The following is a 24505-nucleotide window of genomic DNA, read 5'->3' on the forward strand; positions in this document are numbered from 1 at the left end:
CGGGTCCGGAGGACCGGGGCTCCTTGTTCGACGGACACAAGCCGGGCAGGTCCGAGTTCCGATGGAACCGGGATGACGTGAGAGGGAATAACCGGCAGGAAGAGCCCAAGCTCTCCAGCAGCACTTTCTCTCTGACCGGGGACTCTGCGCACAACCACGCGGTGGTGTACTGGTCCGGACTCAACAGCAGCGTGAGTAACCACGTCGTGTTTACGTTGTTTCCTCTCTGCGTGTGTGTGTCTCCACATTGTGTGTGAACAAAGTGAGGTGAGCGGCTCGGTGACGCGCAGAGCGGAGACTTTGCGCTCGCCGCGCCGCTGAGTTGCGCTCCTGGTAACAGGCGCACGGAGCTGCAGACGCGCTCCCGGCGCCCGCACGCGGACCCGTGCGGCCGTGCAGCGCTTCCGGTCTCCACCTTTTGACTCTCAGAGAATTACGCGCGAAGTGCAGAACCTTTTGTGTTGCTATTTCACCACATGACGCACGTGTGTGTCTGCCCGCGCGAGGGTCTGGACGTCGTGCAGTTTGGGTATTATATTTAGTTTGTGGTAAATTATAGCCCGAGCCTCGTCTGACAATATTTCAGAAATAATTGCACCGGATTTGAGATATGAATGCGTGATTCATCCCTCCCTAATGATGAAAGGGTTTTCATCCGGACTAATTGATTGGGCGAAGGAGGAAGTCATGAATTATTGCTCCACATTCAGCAACCCTTTTATTGTTTTAAGATAAAGCATTATATATATATATATATATATATATATATATATATATATATATATATATATATATATATATATATATATATATATATATATATACTTTGTTCAGGTCAGAGACAGTAGCAACCTGCTGTGTGTGTGTGTGTGTGTGTGTGTGTGTGTGTGTGTCTGTGTGTGTGTGTGTGTGTGTGTGTGTGTGTGTGTGTGTCTGTGTCTGTGTGTGTGTGTGTGTGTGTGTGTGTGTGTGTGTGTCTGTGTGTGTGTCTGTGTCTGTGTGTGTGTGTGTGTGTGTGTGTCTGTGTGTGTGTGTGTGTGTGTGTGTGTGTCTGTGTGTGTGTGTGTGTGTGTGTGTGTGTGTGTGTGTGTGTGTGTGTCTGTGTGTGTGTGTGTGTCTGTGTGTGTGTGTGTGTGTGTGTGAGTGTGTGTGTGTGTGTCTGTGTGTGTCTGTGTGTGTGTGTGTGTGTGTGTGTGTGTGTGTGTGTGTGTCTGTGTGTGTGTGTGTGTGTGTGAGTGTGTGTGTGTGTGTGTGTGTGTGTGTGTGTGTGTCTGTGTGTCTGTGTGTGTCTGTGTGTCTGTCTGTGTGTGTGTGTGTGTGTGTGTCTGTGTGTGTGTGTGTGTGTGTGTGTGTGTGTGTGTGTGTGTGTGTGTGTGTGTGTGTGTGTGTGTGTGCGTGCGTGTGTGTGTGTGTGTGTCTGTGTGTCTGTGTGTGTGTGTGTGTGTGTGTGTGTCTGTGTGTGTGTGTGTGTGTGTGTGTGTGTGTGTGTGTGTGTGTGTGTGTGTGTGTGTGTGTGTGTGTGTGTCTCCCTCCAGCAGTAGAACATATGAACATATTAGCTTCCTGGTCTCCAGCATGTGATGACAGAACATCTTCCTCTCTTACACAAGAGGAAGAGAACCTCACAGGAGGAGAATAATGAGACACAATGAATCAAAGTCCTTTACAGAACCATGCGCGCTCGCAGGCAGCCGATGGGCTGCTCTTTGGTTTCACGAGCTTAATTTGTTGTTGTGGCTGCTCCTCTCGCTTTATTCCATCTGAAAAAAAGAAACCCCACATATTCAGTCTTGTCTGAGCTGATTATGACACGGTGCATGAACTTGTTTTTTATCCTGCAGTGAAGACTGAGGCACTGCGAGGGGAACATGTTGGTGTGTGTGTGTGTGTGTGTGTGTTTGTGTGTGTGTGTGTGTGTGTGTGTGTGTGTGTGTGTGACAGCATGAGTGTGTGTGGATGGAGAGGGTGAAGAGGTTATTTTGTGCCGCTGCCCCCTCAGCTTCAAATCTTTCATAATTATCTTGAAGACGGAGGCCTTTACTTAAAGTCCTCTCTTCTCGCGTGGGGCGAGGCGGCTCGGCCTCACAGCCTCAGGAGAGCAGCGATCTGCTCCTTCATCTTCATTGGCCCTCGGTGCTGGTCCTGGTGATGAATGGAGGACAGGGAGATTGAGCTGGAAGTCCTTAACTTAACCGCAGCAGTCGTGCAGTCGCAGTGAGAGCGAGCGGCTGACTAACGGGACGAGCTGGTGGGACGCAGGACGAGCTCAGCTCAGCCTGGAGTCTCCGTCCTCCACGGCGGGATGTGAGCAATAAACAACATTATTGTCTTGTTTGAGCTGTTTTGAGCTCCTTTGTTGGTGTTGAAACCCAACCATGACCACGGAGGAGCAGAGACGACTGAAATGGGTTCAACGTTAGTGGAACTTCATTTTAAAATGACTCACAACAGACTCACAACATCATGCGCACTATTCCACCTCATCCAAGATGCAAACTCTGACCACGCTCACCCACTTCATCATTCTGGACTAAACACAGCTGGACTAATTACTTCTGGACTAAATACATCTGGACTACATGCTTTTGGACTAAATACTTCTGGAATAAATACTTCTGCACTAAATACTTCTGAATAAAATACATCTGGACTAAATACTTCTGAATTAAATACTTCTGGACTAAATACTTCAGGACTAAATATTTTTGAACAAAATATTTATGGACTAAATACTTCTGGACTACATGCTTCCTCTCCACCGGGTGCAGAACCCTTGAGCCAGGCTTCCTGCAGCTCGGTGTCCATGTGCTGCGCTGCCTCTAGAGGCCTGGAGGCCGCTGCGCTGCCTCTAGAGGCCTGGAGGCCGCTGCGCTGCCTCTAGAGGCCTGGAGGCTGCTGCGCTGCCTCTAGAGGCCTGGAGGCTGCTGCGCTGCCTCTAGAGGCCTGGAGGCTGCTGCGCTGCCTCTAGAGGCCTGGAGGCTGCTGCGCTGCCTCTAGAGGCCTGGAGGCTGCTGCGCTGCCTCTAGAGGCCTGGAGGCCGCTGCGCTGCCTCTAGAGGCCTGGAGGCTGCTGCGCTGCCTCTAGAGGCCTGGAGGCTGCTGCGCTGCCTCTAGAGGCCTGGAGGCTGCTGCGCTGCCTCTAGAGGCCTGGAGGCCGCTGCGCTGCCTCTAGAGGCCTGGAGGCTGCTGCGCTGCCTCTAGAGGCCTGGAGGCTGCTGCTCCCCCTGGGGGAGGAGCTGAGTCCTCTGAGGCGAGTCTCCAGGCTGATGCTCTCTGCCTGCGCTGTGTACCTGTCCACCTGTCCACCTGCCTCTCTATCTGTTGTACTGTCAGTTCTCGGGCTCACGCGGGTTCAATGCCTTAACCTTAGAAATTACCCGAGATTGTAGATGTCACAACATTGAGACTAACCGTCATTTATTATAATTCATGGGCATAATTCCACTAACGCATCCCAACAGCGAGCCCAGCCCCTCCCGTCCTCTGCAGTAACATGCTCTGTGACCGGCAGCTTGAGTACCACATGGATCCCACGAGCAGAACTCCAGAAACATCCATCTCCTCTCACGAGACCTTGAGATCAGCATCGACGATGACTTATGTTCCATTCTAAAATATCCCCATGTTCTGTGGATAGTTCAGGACTATTATTATAGTAAATATGAGTTTATAGCCTCAATCTGCAGTTTCAGGTCTGCTTCAATGCAGCGTGGTGATCTTTTAGTCAATGATGGTCCATTTTGAATCAGTAGACCATGAAGGGTATGTTTTAGGGCGGGGCTACGTTGTGATTGACAGTTTGCTACTGCGGCGTTGTCGCTTCTGGTTCCACAAAAACAAGATGCTGACGGGCAAAACGCAGAACTCGAGGCTCCTCAAAACAACGGGTGACGTCTCCTTCTCGTAAACGACCTGTCGGCCCTCTGCACGCCGTCCTCTCCTCGGCGGGCGGGGAGGAAAATTAAGAGGACGCCTGTATGAGCTCCGCTTGAGTGGTCTTCTATATTCATGAGAACAGGTCAGTCATACGTGGCAAGTCATCAATAGAGCTGTGCGTGTTTTGTTCCCTTTTGAAGCTTGAAAGAACGCATGCAGGCCCTCCTTAGCGTGTTCTGCTGGTAGAAGCACATGCGTTCACTCTCGTATGGCGTGCTGCTAGCATGTCGCAGGCATCGCCACGAGCAGCATCCACAGGATGGAGCGTTTCCACCGCTGCTGTCTGCAGCCAGGGGACCTGGTTCAGGACGTGGGACCAGGTCTTGTTCCCACTCGCTCTCCATCAACCCGTCTCACTCCTCAGCTTAAATTACTGATGCTAATACATTATAAAGATGTTTCTTTTCTCCTCGCTCGCTGCCCTGGCAGCCCTCTGCTCGGGAGCAAAAAGGAAGAGGAAAAGAAAAAAACCCTGAAACCCTTCCAGCGGGCCGTTCCTTCCTTATCCCTCGATCTCTCCTCCCGCCTCTAATTAGTGTCTACAGATCCCCCCACCCCTCCGTCCCTTGTTTTTCTTTTTTTTGAGGATGATTTGGTGGCGAGCGTCCATGTGCCTCAAAACATGAATGGAGAATGTGTCTTGACCGGCCTCCAGAGCTCAACCTTGGCTGCAGTGAGGGGTTTGGAACGAGGCTCGCTCTCGACCTCCTGATTTCATGCAGCGTTGCTTTTAAAAGCACGATATGTGACAGTGCCTGCCGACTGTAAGCCTGAGCTTTCACATTCCCTTTGTGGGACGAGTCGGGTACTGTACGCTCGTTCATTTCTTCTCTGGTGCCGCGACCATCTCGGCCTTGCGGAATGAAAAGCTGCACTCGCACAAAGGTTTTGTGTAGGAAGCATTATAGCCGACCACAACACGTAATGAAACGTAGCAGCATTAAAGAACAGACCGACACACAGATCAGAAGCAGCACGCTGCTCTGCAAAACACAGTCCAGCTCTTTGCTTTAAGAGGAAGTTAACTGGGTCAGCACAATCTGAGACTGCGTTTTATAACTCCTGTTAAAAGGTCACCGGATGCACTTAAAAGCGCCACATAATGTTAAAGCTGTCCTGGGCGCTCGGCACAGAATCGCCACGCCGTTCAGGAAGCCATTCAGGAAGCCGTCCAATCAGGATGCTTTGCACCTGCTGCTGCGGCGCAACGCCGATCTTGGACGGCATCGAGCCGCTGAAAGCTTTGAAGCCGCGAGCGCGTGCAGAGCGGGAACCCGGGCGAGAGGCTGGAAGGCCGAACCTAACGGCCTCGTTACGTTCGCTGTGTGATGGAGGCGCTGATGAGAGCCGCCTCGCCGCCACTTCAGAGAGTATAATCATACGCTTGGCCACTGATCCTGTTCGCCAGTGCAGCGGTGCTGACACGATCTGTGAGGTGGAGTGTGTGTGTGTGTGTGTGTGTGTTAATTACATTGGTACACCCCAGTGTCAAATTTAATTTAGTTTCATTTCTATTCCATTAAATGCTTTTTCCCATCTGGGAGCCTCAGACACCGGTCCTCTCCCTGGACTGAGCTCAAGAAATCTATATTTCAGTTTGAGAGTTCAGCGTCCCTGAGGCAAAGTGCATCTTGACCTTATCCACATTTAGCTTCATTGTTTATTCATTTTTATTTTTATTTTTTGGGGGGGGCGGAGTCAAGTGTGACACCTTGTAACGTTGATGTCTCTCGCCATTTCCCAAACGTGACCCAGCGGGCCGAGGCCATGAGGATGATGATGTCAGAGCACAGAGACAGCAATAGACCACACAGTCTCTCTCTCTCTCTCTCTCTCTCTCTCTCTCTCTCTCTCTCTCTCTCTCTCTCCCTCTCGCTGCCCTCCTTCAGCAGACACTGTCCCTTCCATGCATTGATACGTCTTATACTAGGTCACAAAATTGCGTGCACCCAGAGACAAACTTGTTCACATGCAAACAGGCGCAGACACAAAGTCGCACACACACACACACACACACACACACACACACACACACACACACACACACACGCCCTCCATCATTCTCTGCACCAGGTCTCGGTCGGAGTGAGTGCTGTCGGGCTGCAGGCGGTTGTCATTGATGGAGACTAATGTTGACACCCGGCCCTCTGGGACCTGCACTCAATTAACACATTGTCTAATTAAAGTGATCTACTGGTTTATCTATGAGAGATTGAAAGCGGCTGTAAAATGGTTCCACGCCTCATTAGCTTTACAATCAGAACCGCTGCTTTATTTCTATTTGGGTTTTAATGCTAATAACCTGCTTAAACACCCCCATTACCGGACGGACCGGGCGAGCGTCTCTCATCGGTGATAGAGAGAGAGACGAGAGGATTTTTGTGACTTCCATTTGCTGGTAAAACCTCTGTGAAGCTGAAGAGGCTCCAGCAGACGTGACTGAACTCCTGACTGTCCGTAGTATCTGGTGGTGGAACTCAGCTTGAAAAGTGCCCTTTAAATAAATCATCGCTCAGCCGTATATACGGTTCAAAGTCATCCCGCCCCTCGAGGTTAGCGCTTGCAATGGGAACCGCATTGCATTCATCGTTCTATCAAACACAGTAATTGTCTGGTGTTTACTCATCCTGCTGCTCTTGAAACTCTAATGACGGCGTTAAGTTGTTTGAATTGTACCGTGAGCCTTCTTTATGAAGGAGGTTGTGAGTGCTTATGGATATCAATGCATTATTAATCCTCTTGTACAGTTATATCTGTATGTTTTCAGTGAGCGTGCTCTTCCACTGGAACAGGAAGTCCTCTCTCATGTTCCTGCAGGGCGGCTGTGCGGCGCGTGATAGGCCGAGATAAAAAAAGGTATCGCTAACGATCCTTTTAGTTCCTCGTTGAACGGAGGCGACACTCTCGCTGCCAGACGTTGGCATTTCATTCCCCCCGAGGCCGCGCGATGAAAAGATGCTAAATGCTTGTGGTTCAGACTTGTGTTGACACGTTTGAGCGCTCACATGGAGGCTGTGCTCGGTGGCGGCGCATCGGGCTGCGTGATCGTCCCCTGGTCGTTGAATTATTGAATTATTCTATTATTCTATTATTGTATTGAAGTTCAGGAATAGCTATTCCTGGACCTGAAGGAGACGTTTAGTTTTGTTGAATTATGAAGTCCTTTGACCTTTCGTTTGTCCGTGTGTGGTCACATCCGCTCCGCGTCCGCATGAGGAAGACACAGGGCGAGGATGAACCTTGTAAAACATGTTTAATAAATGCCACAGTGGTTGTGCTCAAACTCACAATGAATCTGCATCTGGTTTGATGCAGCAGCTCAACGCGTCTCCCTCGCTGCCACTTGTGATTTATTCTCACGGAGCGAACCAAACGTGAACCAAACGTTTCGTAGTTTTCTTCACAAATCTCACGCTGAGTAAAATGGCGACGCTCGCCTTCGTCTCGACGTGATGAGGTGGAAAGCTGCAGAACACACGAGATGATCTCAAAGTCCACACTGAGTTCAACTTTTAAAGAGACACAACAAACCACTGAGTGCACTTTGTCTTCTATATTTATGATGACTCTGTGAGCCGTAGCGTGTTGAGCTGATGTTATCAAGCCAGAGATGTATTGGGCTGTGGAACCGATATTACTTTCAGTTTGCTCATTTCATGACCTTGTGTGCGTTGGCGCCTGTTACACCGTGTTAGCACCGTTATCTCCACATTGTCTCCTCAGCTGATGCGACGTAGCATCGAGAAAAAAGAGTCCTTAAGAAGGAGTTATACCTGACCTTGAGTAGAGATATCTTCAATTTAAAAAACTAATAAGTTTAACAAAAGTAGCTGCTGATTTCATTACAGCAGTTAAAATATCCTTTAACCGCTGTTGATCACTACACTGAGCAGTCAATGGTGCTATATATATATATATATATATATATATATATATATATATATATATATATATATATATATATATATATATATATTATATTTTAACTTGTTGAGTTACTGCAAACACATAAAATAAACACACAGCAACAACAACAACCGCTGCAAATGAATACAGAAACATCAACAGTTCAGCAATAATGAAAGGAAAGGAAGATGTCTCTGCTTCACATGAAGCCCGACAGCTAAATAGTATTTTTCTCGCAGCAGTAATAAAGTCGGCGGCTTGTTTCCTGTGGTCGTTCCCACAGAGTAATCACGGCGGAGGAGGTTTCTGAATGCCAGCAGTAATGTTGAGTAATGAGCGCTAACAGGCGTGAAACTAAATAAATACCCGAGTCCGACGCTTTCTGCGCGCTGCAGCCTGCAGCCGCTTCCCGCCTGCGTCAGCGCTCGTCTGCGTGCGACTCGTCTGCGTGCGACTCGTCTGCGTGCGACTCGTCTGCGTGCGACTCGTCTGCGTGCGACTCGTCTGCGTGCGACTCGTCTGCGTGCGACTCGTCTGCGTGCGACTCGTCTGCGTGCGACTCGTCTGCGTGCGACTCGATGTCTTGTGTTGATCCAAAGTGGGTTTGGTCTCCTGGCCCATGGTGCTGCTGCTTCTGGTCCAAAGTGGAACCTTCTCAATCCTTCTAGTTCTCAGAGCAGGGAGCCACAGAGCCGTCCTGTCACAGAGAGACTGATAGTGGGCCTTTACAATCAATGGTGCTCAGCATCATTCCTGCAGTGTCACCTGCCTTCAGGCGCCAGTGAAAATCGGCTGAGACCAGTTTAACATACTGAGACTCTTTTGTATTTTATTGTGGTTTAAATATACTATACTATACTAAGTCAAGCGTTGCAAACACATTAACACAACAGTCCTTTAACCGCGTTCATTATTTGATCATGCATTATCTGCATTTATAATTGTTTTGCAGTGGGAGGGGCTTATCCCTGCAGTGGGCGGGGCTTATCAATGCAATGGGAGGGGCTTATCAGTGCAGTGGGAGGGGCTTATCCCTGCAGTAGGCGGGGCTTATCCCTGCAGTGGGAGGGGCTTATTCCTGCTACACAGGTGCTGCTCTTTAAATCTCTCCAGACGGCGTAGTTCAGACCTGGGCGTCTTATTAATTATCAAAGAATCTGATAAATCAATAACGGGTGCCAGTTGTGGGGCTCAAATGATGGTAAATGAGCTCACGTCTACCACAGCTTCTTAGAAAGCTCCTTCATTTGATTCGAGCCAGTATGTCTCTGTACGGTTCCCTCTCAGTATTTACAGCATTCCTGGTGGGCAGCGAAGCCAAAACAGGAGAGCATCTGGACAAACCGCCGACTCAGCAGCCTGGCGTCACTCCTGAGACGTTAAACTGGATCCGTCCTCGTGGACGACTCGTACTGATGCGCCAGCGAGCTGCTACTGTCTCCTGTAAGACAACACCTGCCGATGAAGCTTATTGAGTGGATTAATGTTGTGTTCACTGGATACCTGAGGAGGGGGGGGGGGGGGCATTGTTTGCAAACATTTACATCCCCCAACACACACACAAGGCAAACATGGCTCCTATTGACTCACACAGCGCGGTGGCGCCGGTAGCCATATGCCAAAGCCCTTTTAATTATGACACATTATCCCAGAAGTGTCACAATACAGCAGCAGCAGCGTTAGCTTAGCGCGACCTTCTCAGAGAAGACAGTCACGGCAGGAAAACAGATGAAACCTGTAAATGTCAACAGCACCTTGATGCTGGAAAACACAACGCAGAGCACGACGACACACAACGAGCCCGAGACAAACACACAACGAGCCCGAGACAAACACACAACGAGCCCGAGACAAAACACACAACGAGCCCGAGACAAACACACAACGAGCCCGAGACAAACACACAACGAGCCCGAGACAAAACACACAACGAGCCCGAGACAAACACACAACGAGCCCGAGACAAACACACAACGAGCCCGAGACAAACACACAACGAGCTCCACATAGACACAACTTAAATAACAGTAAACAAAAAATAACACAAAGGCAATGATAATGATGATAAAATAACAACAAAGTCTTAAAATCAATTCTGAAAGCGACTGGGAGCCAGTGGAGAGAGGGAACTGGAAATGTGACGTTGTGTGTTAAAACCAGTAAGAAGCTGCTGCATGTTGGACCAGAGAGAATTGTGGGTAAAACCTGAGAGGAGCTGCAGTCCTGAGTCCTGAGTCCTGAGTCCTGAGTCCTGAGTCCTGAGTCCTGAGTCCTGAGTCCTGAGTCCTGACTCAGGCGTGCAGGTTTCATTCTGGAGGTTCCAGAGTGGAAGAAGCAGGCTGAGTCCACCTGGCAGGTACAATGTGAGTTGGGGGGTAATTAGTTGTCTGATGTCCTTTTCTTTATCAATAATAACTTCAGAACTCAGTAAATTGGCAGGAGAGGGGTTCATGACCTTGAATGAAACTCTTTGGTTCGAGTGATTATCTCAAATTAATTTGCAGAAAATCTCATAAAATACATGTAGGCCAGTTTTTATCCACTTTCTTAATTCCTCCTCTCTTGTGTGGTTTAACAATAAGTACGCCATGGTGTAATCTCCAGAAGTCAGTTCTATAAAACGTGGTGAATTATGAATAATGGCCCATTTTCTCTGTGTGGTCTGTCCAGACGGGATCAATTACCCTGAATGGATCTGATCTGGTTTTCAGCAGCGTGAGGACACGATGCAGTTTAAATGAGCCCTGATGTGTTCATGCTGACTGTTTCAGATGATTTAATCCAGTGCATTCAGTCTGTTGCTGGAGCTCCGCTCACCGTGCGTCTGTACATTCAGCGTCCACGTGGATTCAAAACCTGAGACCATAACAGAATAGCGGCTCATTAAAGCAGCGTCCCTGCTCTCAGCTTCACATCGACCACAGACGATCTCACGCTGATGAGTGCAGGGAATGCAACGAAGGAAGTGGAGGCTGTGAGCTTATTAACATTCGGCGAGGTTGGGCCACCAGTGAAGGCAGCGCTACATTATCCAGACTGTGAGATGGATGAGGGGGGAATGAGGGGGGGGGGGGGGGGACGAGGCCGAGCCGGGAACACTCAGAGCAGCATGCGGCTCTGGAGGAACCCGGCCCAGGTAATTATCACGCTGCACCACTTAAATACAAACCAACATGCTTTTTCACAGCGGAGAGCCGCTTAATCAAGTCTGTGTGTGTGTGTGTGTGTGTGTGTGTGTGTGTGTGTGTGTGTGTGTGTGTGAGTGTGTGCCTGTTCCTGTAGGCGTTTTTCTTTTTTTGGCGCCTCTTTACACATTTTTTCCCGTAACAGGGCACAGCACTCAGTCAGTCATTTTAATGCACAAGTGAGCGATTTCAGTCTGTGTGTGTCCGTGTGTGTGTGTGTGTGTGTGTTCTCGTCAAACAAGTGTTCCCCGCAGCCCGCCGCTGTGTTTCCCACCGGCAGCGCGGCACGGCATCCAGCCGGCAGCGAGAGGAAGCCGACTCTTCCCGCCGTCCCGCGCGCCGGCCGGCCGCATGCGAGCTGCCGGCGGCTTCAGCAGTGCCTCCGTCCATCACTAGAGGGAGTGGGCAGCCTAAAGAATAATGAGGCGTAATGTAAGCTGCAGGACAGGAGGACAGAGGGGAAGTGGAGCGAGAGGAGGAGACCTCTGATTATTCATTACCCTTACTTACCGCCACATGGCGTGGCCTGCACGGCTCCAATGCACGAGCACACTAAATGATGGATGCGCTGCATGTGGAGAGCGGAGCTGCATGGATGCCACCGGACAAATCCCACAAAGACGAATGTCGCACGAGTCGGCAGATGAAACGCTCCTGTGATTGTGTTCACGATGAACTTGTGTGGTGCGTTCGCCGTGCTGAGGAGGGAGGGCACAGGGACGATCACTCCAGGACTCACGCGAAGCAGCTCCTGCTGAATATTACATGTCTTCCTCTGCGTCTCAGACGTGGATCGTGTCTCCAGCCCGTTTGCTGCCCTTTCACAGCTCACTTGCCACACATGGAAATGTTTATGTGGCCCTAATTGAATTTGAAGCTACATGGTTTACCAGATAGAAAAAGCATTTGTCGAGCAGGCTGCTACAAGAGAGATAATCCGGCTGGTAAAGATTCCTCACTCGCCTCGCTCTGCTTTTAAGGAGCTTTAGCTTTAGCCATCGCTTGGAGAGGGATTTGAGGTATAGAGCCAAATCTGAGCGCCGCCGTGCCTTGGAGAAGCTGTGGGCTCTGATTGCATTGTGTCATCGCGGTTTCCCACAGAGAGATGTTTGGCGGTCCGTCGGCCGCTCGTCTCTCCTCTCCTGTGGTCCACAACAGCTGTTCGTGACTCCCAGAGCGACCCGTTCTCCATCCCAACTCGGTCCTCGTCCCTCTGACGTGATCCAGCCTTCAGCATCTGGATGAGAGGCTTTCACCCAACTGCCGGTACTGAAAGCCTCCACGACATTATGAGAGGCCAGAGCATCTGACACAGTACCAGCAGCCAGTAGTGAGAGGAAGTCTGACCAACGAACACAGGACTTTCACTCAGGAGGCCGCTGTCTGTGTGAGACCAAATCAATGAGGTGTTTATACCTGTTTGCATACCAAACATAGTTATGTTAACAAACCACAACCTTTTCCTGAAGTTAACCAAGTCGTTGTGTTTTGCAAGTAAACCAACGTTGGAAGTGTATTTTAAATAAACATTGTGTGTACGTAACCAGCAGATTTACGTACAAGCAGTAAACCTGATGCATGACTGGCGATACAGAGGACTTTTCTCTTCACGCTCCCCAGAGGATGAACCTTGTATCCAGAGCAGAGAGAAGACGATCATTAGTACCATGTGATGGTACCATGTGATGATACCATGTGATGATACCATGTGATGATACCATGTGATAGTACCATGTCATCGCACCATGTGATGGTACCATGTGATGGCACCATGTGGCGGTACCATGTGACGTACCATGTGGCGTACCATGTGACGGTACCATGTGATGGTACCATGTGACGTACCATGTGACGGTGCCATGTGATCGGCAGCAGCCCAGCAGCAGGGCGTGGCGGCTCCGTCCTTGGCCAGTGGGGCCCCAGATGTGGAAGTTACCACTTGGCTATCTGTGGGCTGTTTTATTTTTAGGATGTGCTCTGCCTCCTGACACATGAGTGACAGGAAAGGAGAGCGAGAGGAGCGATGACGAGATGAAGGTTGCATCGGACATTCAAACCCATGAAACGATGATTGCCTGGTTTTATTGCAGCAATGACTTCACGGTATGGATTGAAGATCTGTTGCTGTGAGAAGGAAACAGATTAGGATTAGTCCTGTCAGCGTGCTGCGTTTTGATCTGCATCCATCTGCACGACACGCGTCACAGATATGAGCTGCAGCTATTGATCAGTCTAGTGATCAGGTATCCTACTGGTTATTACATGAATTAATAGGATTAAACCAATTCCAAGAAGAAGAGCACATTAGGAGCAATCACTTCAACAAAGTAAAGTTGTATTGTCACCTGTTTAGAGCTAAATGTTAAGAAGTTACACTCATTATAATTTTTTTTAATTATTTTTTTTACCAAAAACTGCATTTCTTTAATAATTATTGAGCACATCATGTGACGTTATCGTCCCCCAAAAGTCTTTTTTGCTGAGCTTGATGACATCATGATGTAACTCAATGGGAATGTCCATGTTAACCGTTAGCTCCCTCACTCAGTCGAGCAGGACTGTGCTGCTAACAGCTAACGTAGCTTAGCACTCGTCATTTCAGCAGGATAATATCGGCATATGTTGCCTCGTGTCCGTCACGTCTTCGTCTCCTGCGGGTGGAGCGGCGTCCCGAGGTGAGAGAAACCTTCAATATCTCCCTTCTCATGTCATCACCATGCCAACCTCGACACGCATGAGTCACTCCTGCAACTTGAGGCGGCTGACTTGTCAACACAAGGTCAAAAGGTCGGCGGGAGCGCGGTGACCTCCCGCCGTGACGGGCACCCAGAGCACCAGAGGGCCGACGCAGGAGGGAGACGGGTGACGGGTCAAACCAATCAATGACACGTCACGAGTGAAACGGTTCAATGACGATTCTGTGACAACGAGCGCCGCAACCGTTTTAATAATCCAAAATGAAATCTTTCCCGTTTGGTAATGGAGCAAATTCATTTCTCAGGACAGTTAATATGTCCGTTCATTCCTTCCAGGAACGCTAATATTCTTAAATGGACTGAATGCAACGAACATGTGCGCTGCCTGAAGAGAAGGAAGCAGCTGTTCAGTCAGAGCAGCGTCTGAAACACGTGATGCTGCTCAGTGTTCACCCACCTGAGCATGAACGCTCTGTCTGACCCGACTGGAGCCTGAAGGGTGGCCGAGAGCACGCGTGTGCACGAACCACAGGCGTGTTGTCACAGGCTACACCGCTAACTGGCTGCTATTCCGCTAACTGGCTGCTGTCCCGCTAACTGGCTGCTGTAGTGCTAACTGGCTGCTGTAGTGCTAACTGGCTGCTATAGCGCTAACTAGCTGCTGTAGTGCTAACTGGCTGCTATAGCGCTAACTGGCTGCTGTAGTGCTAACTGGCTGGTGTCCCGCTAACTGGCTGCTGTAGTGCTAACTGGCTGCTATCCCGCTAACTGGCTGCTGTAGTGCTAACTGGCTGCTGTAGTGCTAACTGGCTGCTATAGTGCTAACTGGCTGCTGTAGTGCTAACTGGCTGCTATCCCGCTAACTGGCAGCTATCCCGCTAACTGGCTGCTATTCCGCTAACTGGCTGCTATAGCGCTAACTGGCTGCTATCCCGCTAACTGGCTGCTGTAGTGCTAACTGGCTGCTATAGCGCTAACTGGCTGCTGTAGTGCTAACTGGCTGCTATAGCGCTAACTGGCTGCTGTAATGCTAACTGGCTGCTATCCCGCTAACTGGCTGCTACACCGCTAACTTGCTGCTATTCCGCGAACTGGCTGCTAGAGCGCTAACTGGCTGCTATAGCGCTAACTGGCTGCTATCCCGCTAACTAGCTGCTATAGCGCTAACTGGCTGCTATCCCGCTAACTGGCTGCTGTAGTGCTAACTGGCTGCTATCCCGCTCACTGGCTGCTGTAGTGCTAACTGGCTGCTATCCCGCTAACTGGCTGCTGTAGTGCTAACTGGCTGCTGTAGTGCTAACTGGCTGCTGTCCCGCTAACTGGCTGCTATCCCGCTAACTGGCTGCTATAGCGCTAACTGGCTGCTATCCCGCTAACTGGCTGCTGTAGTGCTAACTGGTTGCTATCCCGCTAACTGGCTGCTGTAGTGCTAACTGGCTGCTGTCCCGCTAACTGGCTGCTATCCCGCTAACTGGCTGCTATAGCGCTAACTGGCTGCTATCCCGCTAACTGGCTGCTGTAGTGCTAACTGGTTGCTATCCCGCTAACTGACTGCTGTAGTGCTAACTGGCTGCTGTAGTGCTAACTGGCTGCTGTAGTGCTAACTGGCTGCTATCCCGCTAACTGGCTGCTGTAGTGCTAACTGGCTGCTATCCCGCTAACTGGCTGCTGTAGTGCTAACTGGCTGCTATCCCGCTAACTGGCTGCTGTAGTGCTAACTGGTTGCTATCCCGCTAACTGGCTGCTGTAGTGCTAACTGGCTGCTGTAGTGCTAACTGGCTGCTGTAGTGCTAACTGGCTGCTATCCCGCTAACTGGCTGCTGTAGTGCTAAGTGGCTGCTGTAGTGCTAACTGGCTGCTGTAGTGCTAACTGGCTGTCTCCCCGCGGTGCACAGCGTGCAGCCTGAACTCCAGTCCTGCAGTGTGTGCAGAGCAACGTCACACGAGTTGGACACCAGACGAGGGAGCAGAGACTCTGAAAGCCTCCTGGAGGAAATAGCGAGCGCGTTCAGACGGGTTCAGACTGGAAGAGTTGCACCTTTCATATCAACAGCCTCGACATCGACACATTGACCTGCAAAGCCACAAATCACTGTTGAATTCAGGCGTGTGGGGCGTGGTCAGGCTGTCATAACGAGCAGGACCCGACACGACAAGCGTCTGTCGGCGCTGAAAACATTCATTCTGAACATTGTCCTTTTTAATTGTGGTAAAAAAATGGAGAATTTTGTTGAGAATGTTGGCAAACTGGATATTTTAGAGTTTTAAAGATGTGTGTTGGGACGCTGCGGGCCGATCCTGACCAACCAGGACTTCTCATCAGCTGTGTGTCCAGTAGTCTTGATCCGTAACGACTCTCCCGTCGGGGCGTGGGGCTGCGGCGTGAGCGAGGTCTCAGGAATCCATTTGAGAGAATGTAAATACTCGGGAGCTCAGGGAGCATCATTTTTTGCTCTGCTGCATCGAGTCATCACGGAGTGGGTAATTCAGCCGAGTGGAAAGAGTTCCATCAGGAGCAGACAAAGAGCGTGCCGACATGCCGAGCTCCCACTCCAACGCAAACCTTAGATGCAACATTGCGATGAGATTATAGATGATTACAGCAGAATGGAGACTGGAAGCAGTCTGAAATATGTGCAAAGGTAATGTAGGAATATCTAACAACTGCTGTTATCCACAGTATATTGATTGTGTAATCGACTCTGTCTTTTTATTTGAAGTTTTCCACTCCACTGTAATAAGTCTGCAACATTTTCTTGCAAGGCTATGTGTAGGTGTGTGTGTGTGTGTGTGTGTGTGTGTGTGTGTGTGTGCACATGTATGTGTGCTCGCCGTAGATAGCATGCTCACAGCTTCTGTGTTACAGAGAGTGACATGCAGTGTGGGTGGATTCACAATTCGGACCGTATCTGCTCCTCAGGCTCTGGTGCACATGGTGGGGGCTGAGACCGAAATGACTGAAGAAGCCCACTCCACAATTTTCTGCGCCCCTCTGGGTGCTTCCACCGTGGGGGAAGGTCACCGCCTCCCTCCCTCTACAGCGTATAGCAGTAGCATAGAGTCAAGCCTGAACGTGACAGTGTGGCGCTACCAATGCAGCGTCTGCTAGGACGTTAGCGCTTTAAGGTCAGTTAGCAGCAGGTGGAGCAGGTGGGGTCCGTGCCGAGACCCCCGGGGCCATGTGGGTTCAGAGAGAGAGGGTTTGTGTTGGGGTTTGTGTGTTGGGGGTCATTGCGTTGCTCCCTGAAGGGAACGCGTTAGCTTCCACCACCAACGGCACATCGTCCACCGCGTTCAGCAGACTTCATGTGCTTCAGGTGAGTGCATCCATTTCACGCTGCTTCATAATTTATTCCCTTTACAGAGGGAAATATTCTGCTTGTGCTCTACTACGTTCATTTGAAATCTGCAGTTATACACACACACACACACACACACACACACACACACACACACACACACACACACACACACACACACCACATTTGTCAATATGAATAGCAAAACATGGCAGACAAATATATTAGCATGCTGTTCCTCGGTGCCACTGAGTAAACGATGACGTGTTGCAGATAGAACGTGTAAATACAGAACGTGAGATTTAAAGAGAGCGCAGTAAGGAGAGTCATACATCTACTTTCATCACTCGTTAATACGCTGTTTTTACTGCCTCATCTGGTCGACCAGCTAATGTTCACCAAAACACTGATTTCTGTCACATGCTCAGGCTCCAAGAGGCCTAAACGGAGACATATGCTTCCCTAAATGAAGGGCTGTGAGAGCATGTGAGCTGCCGTCTCAGCGACTCCCCAGATGGATGGAGATTTCCCCGAGGACAGGAATTTAAACCATCTCCTCCGCTCTCCACCTCCTCCTCTCCTCTCAGGGTCCTTCTGTCTATTACAGATATCGTGGTCTCTCTCTGTGACCTTGGGAGGATATCTCTTTCTCCATTAGACACATATAATATTCTCTTCCATCGTCCTCAGAAAGCACTGTCTCAACCTCGGGGAATGTGACATTCCACGTCGTCCGAGGGACATTTTTCTAGTGCGTATCTGTCTTTGGAGGCGAGTGCAGCTCAGCGGTCGGATCGTTTCCTCCCCGGGTTGTAAAAAACACTCTTTTCTCTCAGACGGGACTTTGAAGAAATCTGCTTTTCAAAACATTGACATCAAACGTGAAGTTAAATACGTGGTCGATGAATCCGCAGCCTTGCCTCTGGCGCTCAGGACGTTCACTTCTCGCTGTCGAGACGGCCTCAAAAATGTAAATCTCCCCATAAGTCACGGTTACGTAGCAATTAAAAACAAAGCATCTATTCCCGGTGGTCTAATATTAAACCCGGGAGGTAAACCCCTGGTATGTGTTGCTGCAGCCGTGTGGGAGGCAATTAGAGAGTCCTGTTTTAGATTCATGGTCATCCACATGCATTCAGAAGTGATTTATTGGTATATACAAACAAATGGCGTAAATCTTGATTAGTAAACAGCCTGTGTGGCGGCGGCGTCTGAAACCTCACAGCGAGGATGGGGACGGTCATTTCTCTTTAGGTCTGGCATCCCTGTGGCTGCCATGAGCTGTGTGGAGGAGCGATGCATGCTGATGGATAAGCGCACCGCTTTAAAGCGGTCGGTCCAGAAGAAGATGGCCGCCCTTCCTCCCTCAGACAGGAAACAGTCGAGTGAGCTCTGTGACTTGTTTTCCCCTGGAACTAAAAGAAACACCAGTTTTACTTCCTCTCATCACTCTCATATAGCGGGAAGTTGTCAGTGCAGTCGTCGCTCCCTGAGAAATCTTAAATTTCCATAACTTTGTCACGGCAATCTAAAATACCCATGAGCCTCCTCTGCCAGAGAAAACACTGCTGTCGTTGCTGAATGCATCCACAATTGACCCGGGATCTAATAAATGGATCCGACAGGGTAGCAACAGCCTGAACTGTGCACCTCACAGTGTTCCTGCTGGAGAAACGCTCCCACTAACTCTATCACAGCTTCCACTAGAAAAACAATTTCATTATCAACTCCTGCAGCTCGTCTGTTGATTCGAGTTCACTTTGTCACATTTCTGGGTCCGCCGTCCAGCATTTACAATGGAATTGGAAAATTCTTCATCTAAAAACATGTGTTGCGTGGTGACACGGTCTTCATGTTCGTCCTCTGAAGGTGGAGAGCAGCTGGAGGGAAGGAGGCGCCATCTTCTGCACAACGTTAACAATGTGAACAGTTAGCATGCACGGCCCGTGTTCTTTCCACATCAGGAGAAAAGTACCGTTTGATTTTGAACGAGAGAGAAAACCTTGGGGTCAAAAAGTTCCAGCGTTGAAAACATAAATGTGATTGTTTATGATGGAGCTGACATGGTCACGTGACCTCCGGTGAGAAGAAAAGTCCATCACTGACAAGAAAACACTGAATGATTCAAGTGGACGTTTTACATCCAGTTCAATGGTCCGGATCAGATGCTGTGGAGGTCCAGAGTGACGGAACGAGGCCAGAACCTGGAGAACCTGGAGAACCTGCAGAACCTGGAGAACCTGGAGAACGACCACGACCGCGTCCCAGTGTCTTAAACAGCACAGGCGGTGCATTAGAGTCGGTGACGTGCACGTCTCTGCAGGGCTGTGCTTCTGGACGCCACCAGCGCTAACGACAGGGTGAGAGGGGATCCGCTCCCATCCGGGGGGACGGGGACGCGACGCGGGGCTCGAGCCCCCGGACCCGATGAGCGGCTGCATGTGAAGGGAAGAGCTCAGCTGGAGGAGGAGCTGGTTCTGAACTGCAGCGGTAATGATCGGCCCTCATGCTGAACACAACCCTCTCTGAGCTCGGCTCATCAGACCCCCCCCCCCCCCCTCCGTCTTCCTGACGACGTCTTTCTTTCCGCAGTAATTTGCTCTCTTCCTTTTATCTTTTCCCTTCTACGTCTTATGTGGCGGCAAATTAAGAACACAAGGCAACATTCTGAACTAAAGAGCTTCAACTTACAAGTTGAAGCTCCTTGACATGAAATCACATTACAATCTCACACAGACATGTTCATACCGCCCACATCCAAACACCCAAACACCCAAACACCCAAACACCCAAACACCCAAACACCCAAACACCCAAACACTCAAACACCCAAACACCCAAACACCCAAACACTCAAACACCCAAACACCCAAACACCCAAACACTCAAACAGCCAAACACCCAAACACCCAAACAGCCAAACATCCAAACACCCAAACACCCAAACACTCAGGACACTCAGGACACCCAGCTCCTGGTGTCCTCCTCTCTGGGACTAGAGTTAGAATCCAGCCTCAGGTCTCAGCCTCAGGTCTCAGCCTCAGGTCTCAGACTCAGGTCTCAGCCTCAGGTCTCAGCCTCAGGTCTCAGCCTCAGGTCTCAGCCTCAGGTCTCAGACTCAGGTCTCAGCCTCAGGTCTCAGACTCAGGTCTCAGACTCAGGTCTCAGGCTCAGGTCTCAGCCTCAGGTCTCAGGCTCAGGTCTCAGCCTCAGGTCTCAGCCTCAGATCTCAGACTCAGGTCTCAGACTCAGGTCTCAGACTCAGGTCTCAGGCTCAGGTCTCAGGCTCCGGTTGTTGAAGGCAGATTCATTTTCTGGACATTATTAAATCACACTGCTGGAGAACTTGCAGATCATCAACAGATGAAGATGAGAAACAGTGTATTGTGTTTTTGATAAAAAATCAAAATAAGACATTAGTTTTCATGAGGACACGAACAACAGTCTCCTGGGTGAAAGTCCTTTTCTCCACCAATCCATCCTGACGACCGCCGTCTTTACAAAATGTAAAAAAGGACCTGATGACGAGGAAGCTGAGGAAACAGCACCAGCGTGGTACAGGACCAGGTTCCTCCCACACAATGAGTGCTTGGTTTGATTATGAATGAAGTTATTGGATTCATTATTGAGTTAATAAAGCCATTGGCCTCCACAGAGTCGCCGGTTGCTCATGACAGGTGTTGCTCTGTTGGTTTCAGGCTTTCGCTGCTGGCTTCTGACCTCAATACACTTCTGCCGTGAACTGATGAACTCTTCCATTCATATTCCTGACGGCGGCTGAAGCTGCGTCTCAATGCCAGCAGATACAAACACCGTTTCTTTACGCGCAGCAGGAGGAGAAATCTCACTTTTCAAGGTTTGTTGGAACGGCGACTGGAGAAAGTCCATGAATTATACAGAGCGTCCATGTTTGCCATGTTTTTCTGCTCCACTGGGGGTTCAGTGTCATTTTCAATTTGCCATCCTCTTCTCACCATTGACCTATTTCTTACTCGGTTCCCACTCTGCCGCCCCCCCGAGCGGCAGCTTGACCCAGTAACCCTGCAACACCTGGCCACCGGCTCCTGGGAGCTGCACGCGGAGCCGGGGTTCAAACCAATATTGGAAAACACGAGCTGACCTGTAACGTTTCAGAGGAAGTGCTTTATTTTACCTCAATGTCATTTTGCTTTTGAGGAAAGTGGAAAAGCTTTCGTATGCTGTCAGGAGATGTTGCAGAGGTGCATCAGCAGAGGTGGAAGTCACTCGTTACAGCTCCAGTCATTGGTTTAATGAATCGTACCAGCTTTAGTATCACTTGAAGTTAGTACTCATTAAACAGTACATTTTACTGCCATATGAGTACATGTTACCTTTCCTTATCTAATCTAATAGTCTTTCCATCTCTTACATAAAGCTTCTCCTCTTCCAAAGCGCATGCTCCAGACTGTAAATATGCATGAAGCGGAGGGATTTGTGTTTACCATCAGCAGGATAGATTCCAGCCTTGATGCATTTCATCATCAAATTAGGATTCTGGTCTTTTTTCCAATCAGTTTCAGGCTTTGTGCTGTTTTATTCATCGTGTGCATGTCATGCAGCAAGTGGATTTGCTGGGTTGTGTGTTGGCTGCACACAAAAGGCAGAATGATGTCGTTGCTTCGCAGCGTTCAGCCGATGCAGAAAGTTTGGATCTCGCAGCGTTTTGGCAAAAGAACTGTTGAGCTCAGCCAGATGCCGGATGAAAGAAACTACTGAAAACATGTATTTTACCATCCAGAACAACTAAATATCCAAGATTATTATAACAACCGGGACTGACTCCGAACAGTCGACTTCCAAGCGAGTTAATCAGAGGAGAGGAGCGATGAGCTGCCGCCTCCACAACACTTACAGGCTGCACCTATAGCCTGGCTCCATACCTGACTGCTCATAACACTCTTATTACAATGACGTCCTTCTCCTCACAGTGTGTAACTACATAACAATGTCAATAACAATAACAGTGTCGACACAAAGATCCTCACAGCTGCTGTTGCACGTCACCGTGTGCAAGAAGAGGAAACAGCCGGCTGGAGGACGAACGCCGTCGCTTCACTCGACCTCCCGTTCGGCAATATCAGGGCCGGCAACACTCCGGTCGCCTCGTCACGGACACACACACACACACACACACGGACACACACACGGACACACACACGGGCACACACACGGACACACACACGGACACACGCACGGGCACACGCACGGGCACACGCACGGACACACACACGGACACACACACGGACACACACACGGACACACACACGGACACACACACGGACACACACACGGGCACACATGGGCACACACACACACACGGGCACACACACGGACACACACACGGACACACACACGGGGACACACACGGACACACACACACACACACGGACACACACGGGCACACACACGGACACACACACGGGCACACACACGGACACACACACACACACGGACACACACGGACACACACACGGGCACACACACGGACACACACACGGACACACACACGGACGCACACACGGGCACACACACGGACACACACACACACACACACGGACACACACGGACACACACGGGCACACACACGGACACACACACGGGCACACACACGGACACACACGGACACACACACGGGCACACACACGGGCACACACACGGACACACACACGGGCACACACACACACAAGGGCACACGCACACACACACACTCGGACACACACACACACACACGAGCACACACACACACAAGGGCACACACAAGGGCACACACACACACACGGACACACACACGGGCACACACACGGACACACACACACGGACACACACAAGGGCACACACACACACACGGACACACACACGGACACACACACGGACACACACACACGGACACACACACGGGCACACACACGGACACACACACGGACACACACACGGGCACACACACGGACACACACACGGACACACACACGGACGCACACACGGGCACACACACGGACACACACACACACACACACGGACACACACGGGCACACACACGGACACACACACGGGCACACACACGGACACACACGGACACACACACGGGCACACACACGGGCACACACACGGGCACACACACGGGCACACACACGGACACACACACGGGCACACACACACACACGGGCACACACACACACAAGGGCACACGCACACACACACACTCGGACACACACACACACACGGGCACACACACACACACACGGGCACACACACACACAAGGGCACACACACACACACGGACACACACACGGGCACACACACGGACACACACACACGGACACACACACGGACACACACACGGACACACACACGGACACACACACGGGCACACACACGGACACACACACACGGACACACACACGGACACACACACGGACACACACACGGACACACACACGGACACACACACGGACACACACAAGGGCACTTCTGGACCGAGGGCATGTTATGTCACCAGCTTAATTGATGAGACTAAATGATGACTCAACATAATGATGGCGGTCGTCCATGCTGGTTCATCACCTCTGGTTAGAGGAGCAGGGAGGAGGGTGAAGCACACACACACACACACACACACACACACACACACACACTCACACACACACACACACACACACACACACACACACACACACAACCCTGTTTCCCTCCACTTCTTTCCCATCACAGCATTGAGAATTGATCCTCAGCTGATCCATTACTTAATCAACCCACTGATACGTTAATAGTCAGCATCTTTTGCAGAATATGAAGGAATCCGGCTTCTGTTCACTCCAGACAATAGCCACATCCCGCTTCTGTTAAACACTCTGTTGCTTTGCCTTCGAGCTTCTTTCTCTTCTTCTTCGCGTCTTGTAATTTAATTAAATCTATAAACATTCAGTCACAAAATTCCCTCTTTGCGCTTAAAGCTCCTCTGTCAACAGAGCAAACTTGAGGCTTTGTGTGCTTCAAGCTGCAGGGCTTCTCTGCCAGCTTGTGTTATTATTATTCTGCTCTTTGTTATGTACACCAGGCAGACTGAGCGCTCCTCAGAGAGCCAGGCAGCGGCAGGATGTGACTCCTCAGGCCTGAATCCTAACGACCGAGACAAATATACAACGTCGTGACTTCATTAAGCGCAGCGTGGAGCCCACAGTGTGCTGTCGCTCCTCGTGTCACCAGTCAGTGTGTAACTACCAGTGTGTAACTACCAGTGTGTAACTACCAGTGTGCTGTCGCTCCTCGTGTCACCAGTCAGTGTGTAACTACCAGTGTGTAACTACCAGTGTGTAACTACCAGTGTGCTGTCGCTCCTCGTGTCACCAGTCAGTGTGTAACTACCAGTGTGTAACTACCAGTGTGTAACTACCAGTGTGTAACTACCAGTGTGCTGTCGCTCCTCGTGTCACCAGTCAGTGTGTAACTACCAGTGTGTAACTACC

The 24505-nt window shown here is 50.2% G+C and overlaps 1 protein-coding gene across 1 annotated transcript in view; it reads left to right on the plus strand.

The window, feature by feature from the left end:
- sorcs3a (sortilin related VPS10 domain containing receptor 3a) overlaps window positions 1-24505 on the plus strand; it is a 196481-nt gene that overhangs the window by 616 nt on the left and 171360 nt on the right. Inside the window, exon 1 of the mRNA XM_068596421.1 lies at window positions 1-191. This exon is cut by the window's left edge and continues 616 nt beyond it. Coding sequence (XP_068452522.1) covers window positions 1-191 — 191 coding nt within the window. The remainder of the gene's footprint in view (window positions 192-24505) is intronic.

Source organism: Clinocottus analis, unplaced genomic scaffold, assembly GCF_023055335.1.
Source record: "Clinocottus analis isolate CAN_PGR_092001 unplaced genomic scaffold, fCliAna1.0.p SCAF_37, whole genome shotgun sequence".
NCBI classification, from domain to species: Eukaryota; Metazoa; Chordata; class Actinopteri; order Perciformes; family Cottidae; genus Clinocottus; species Clinocottus analis.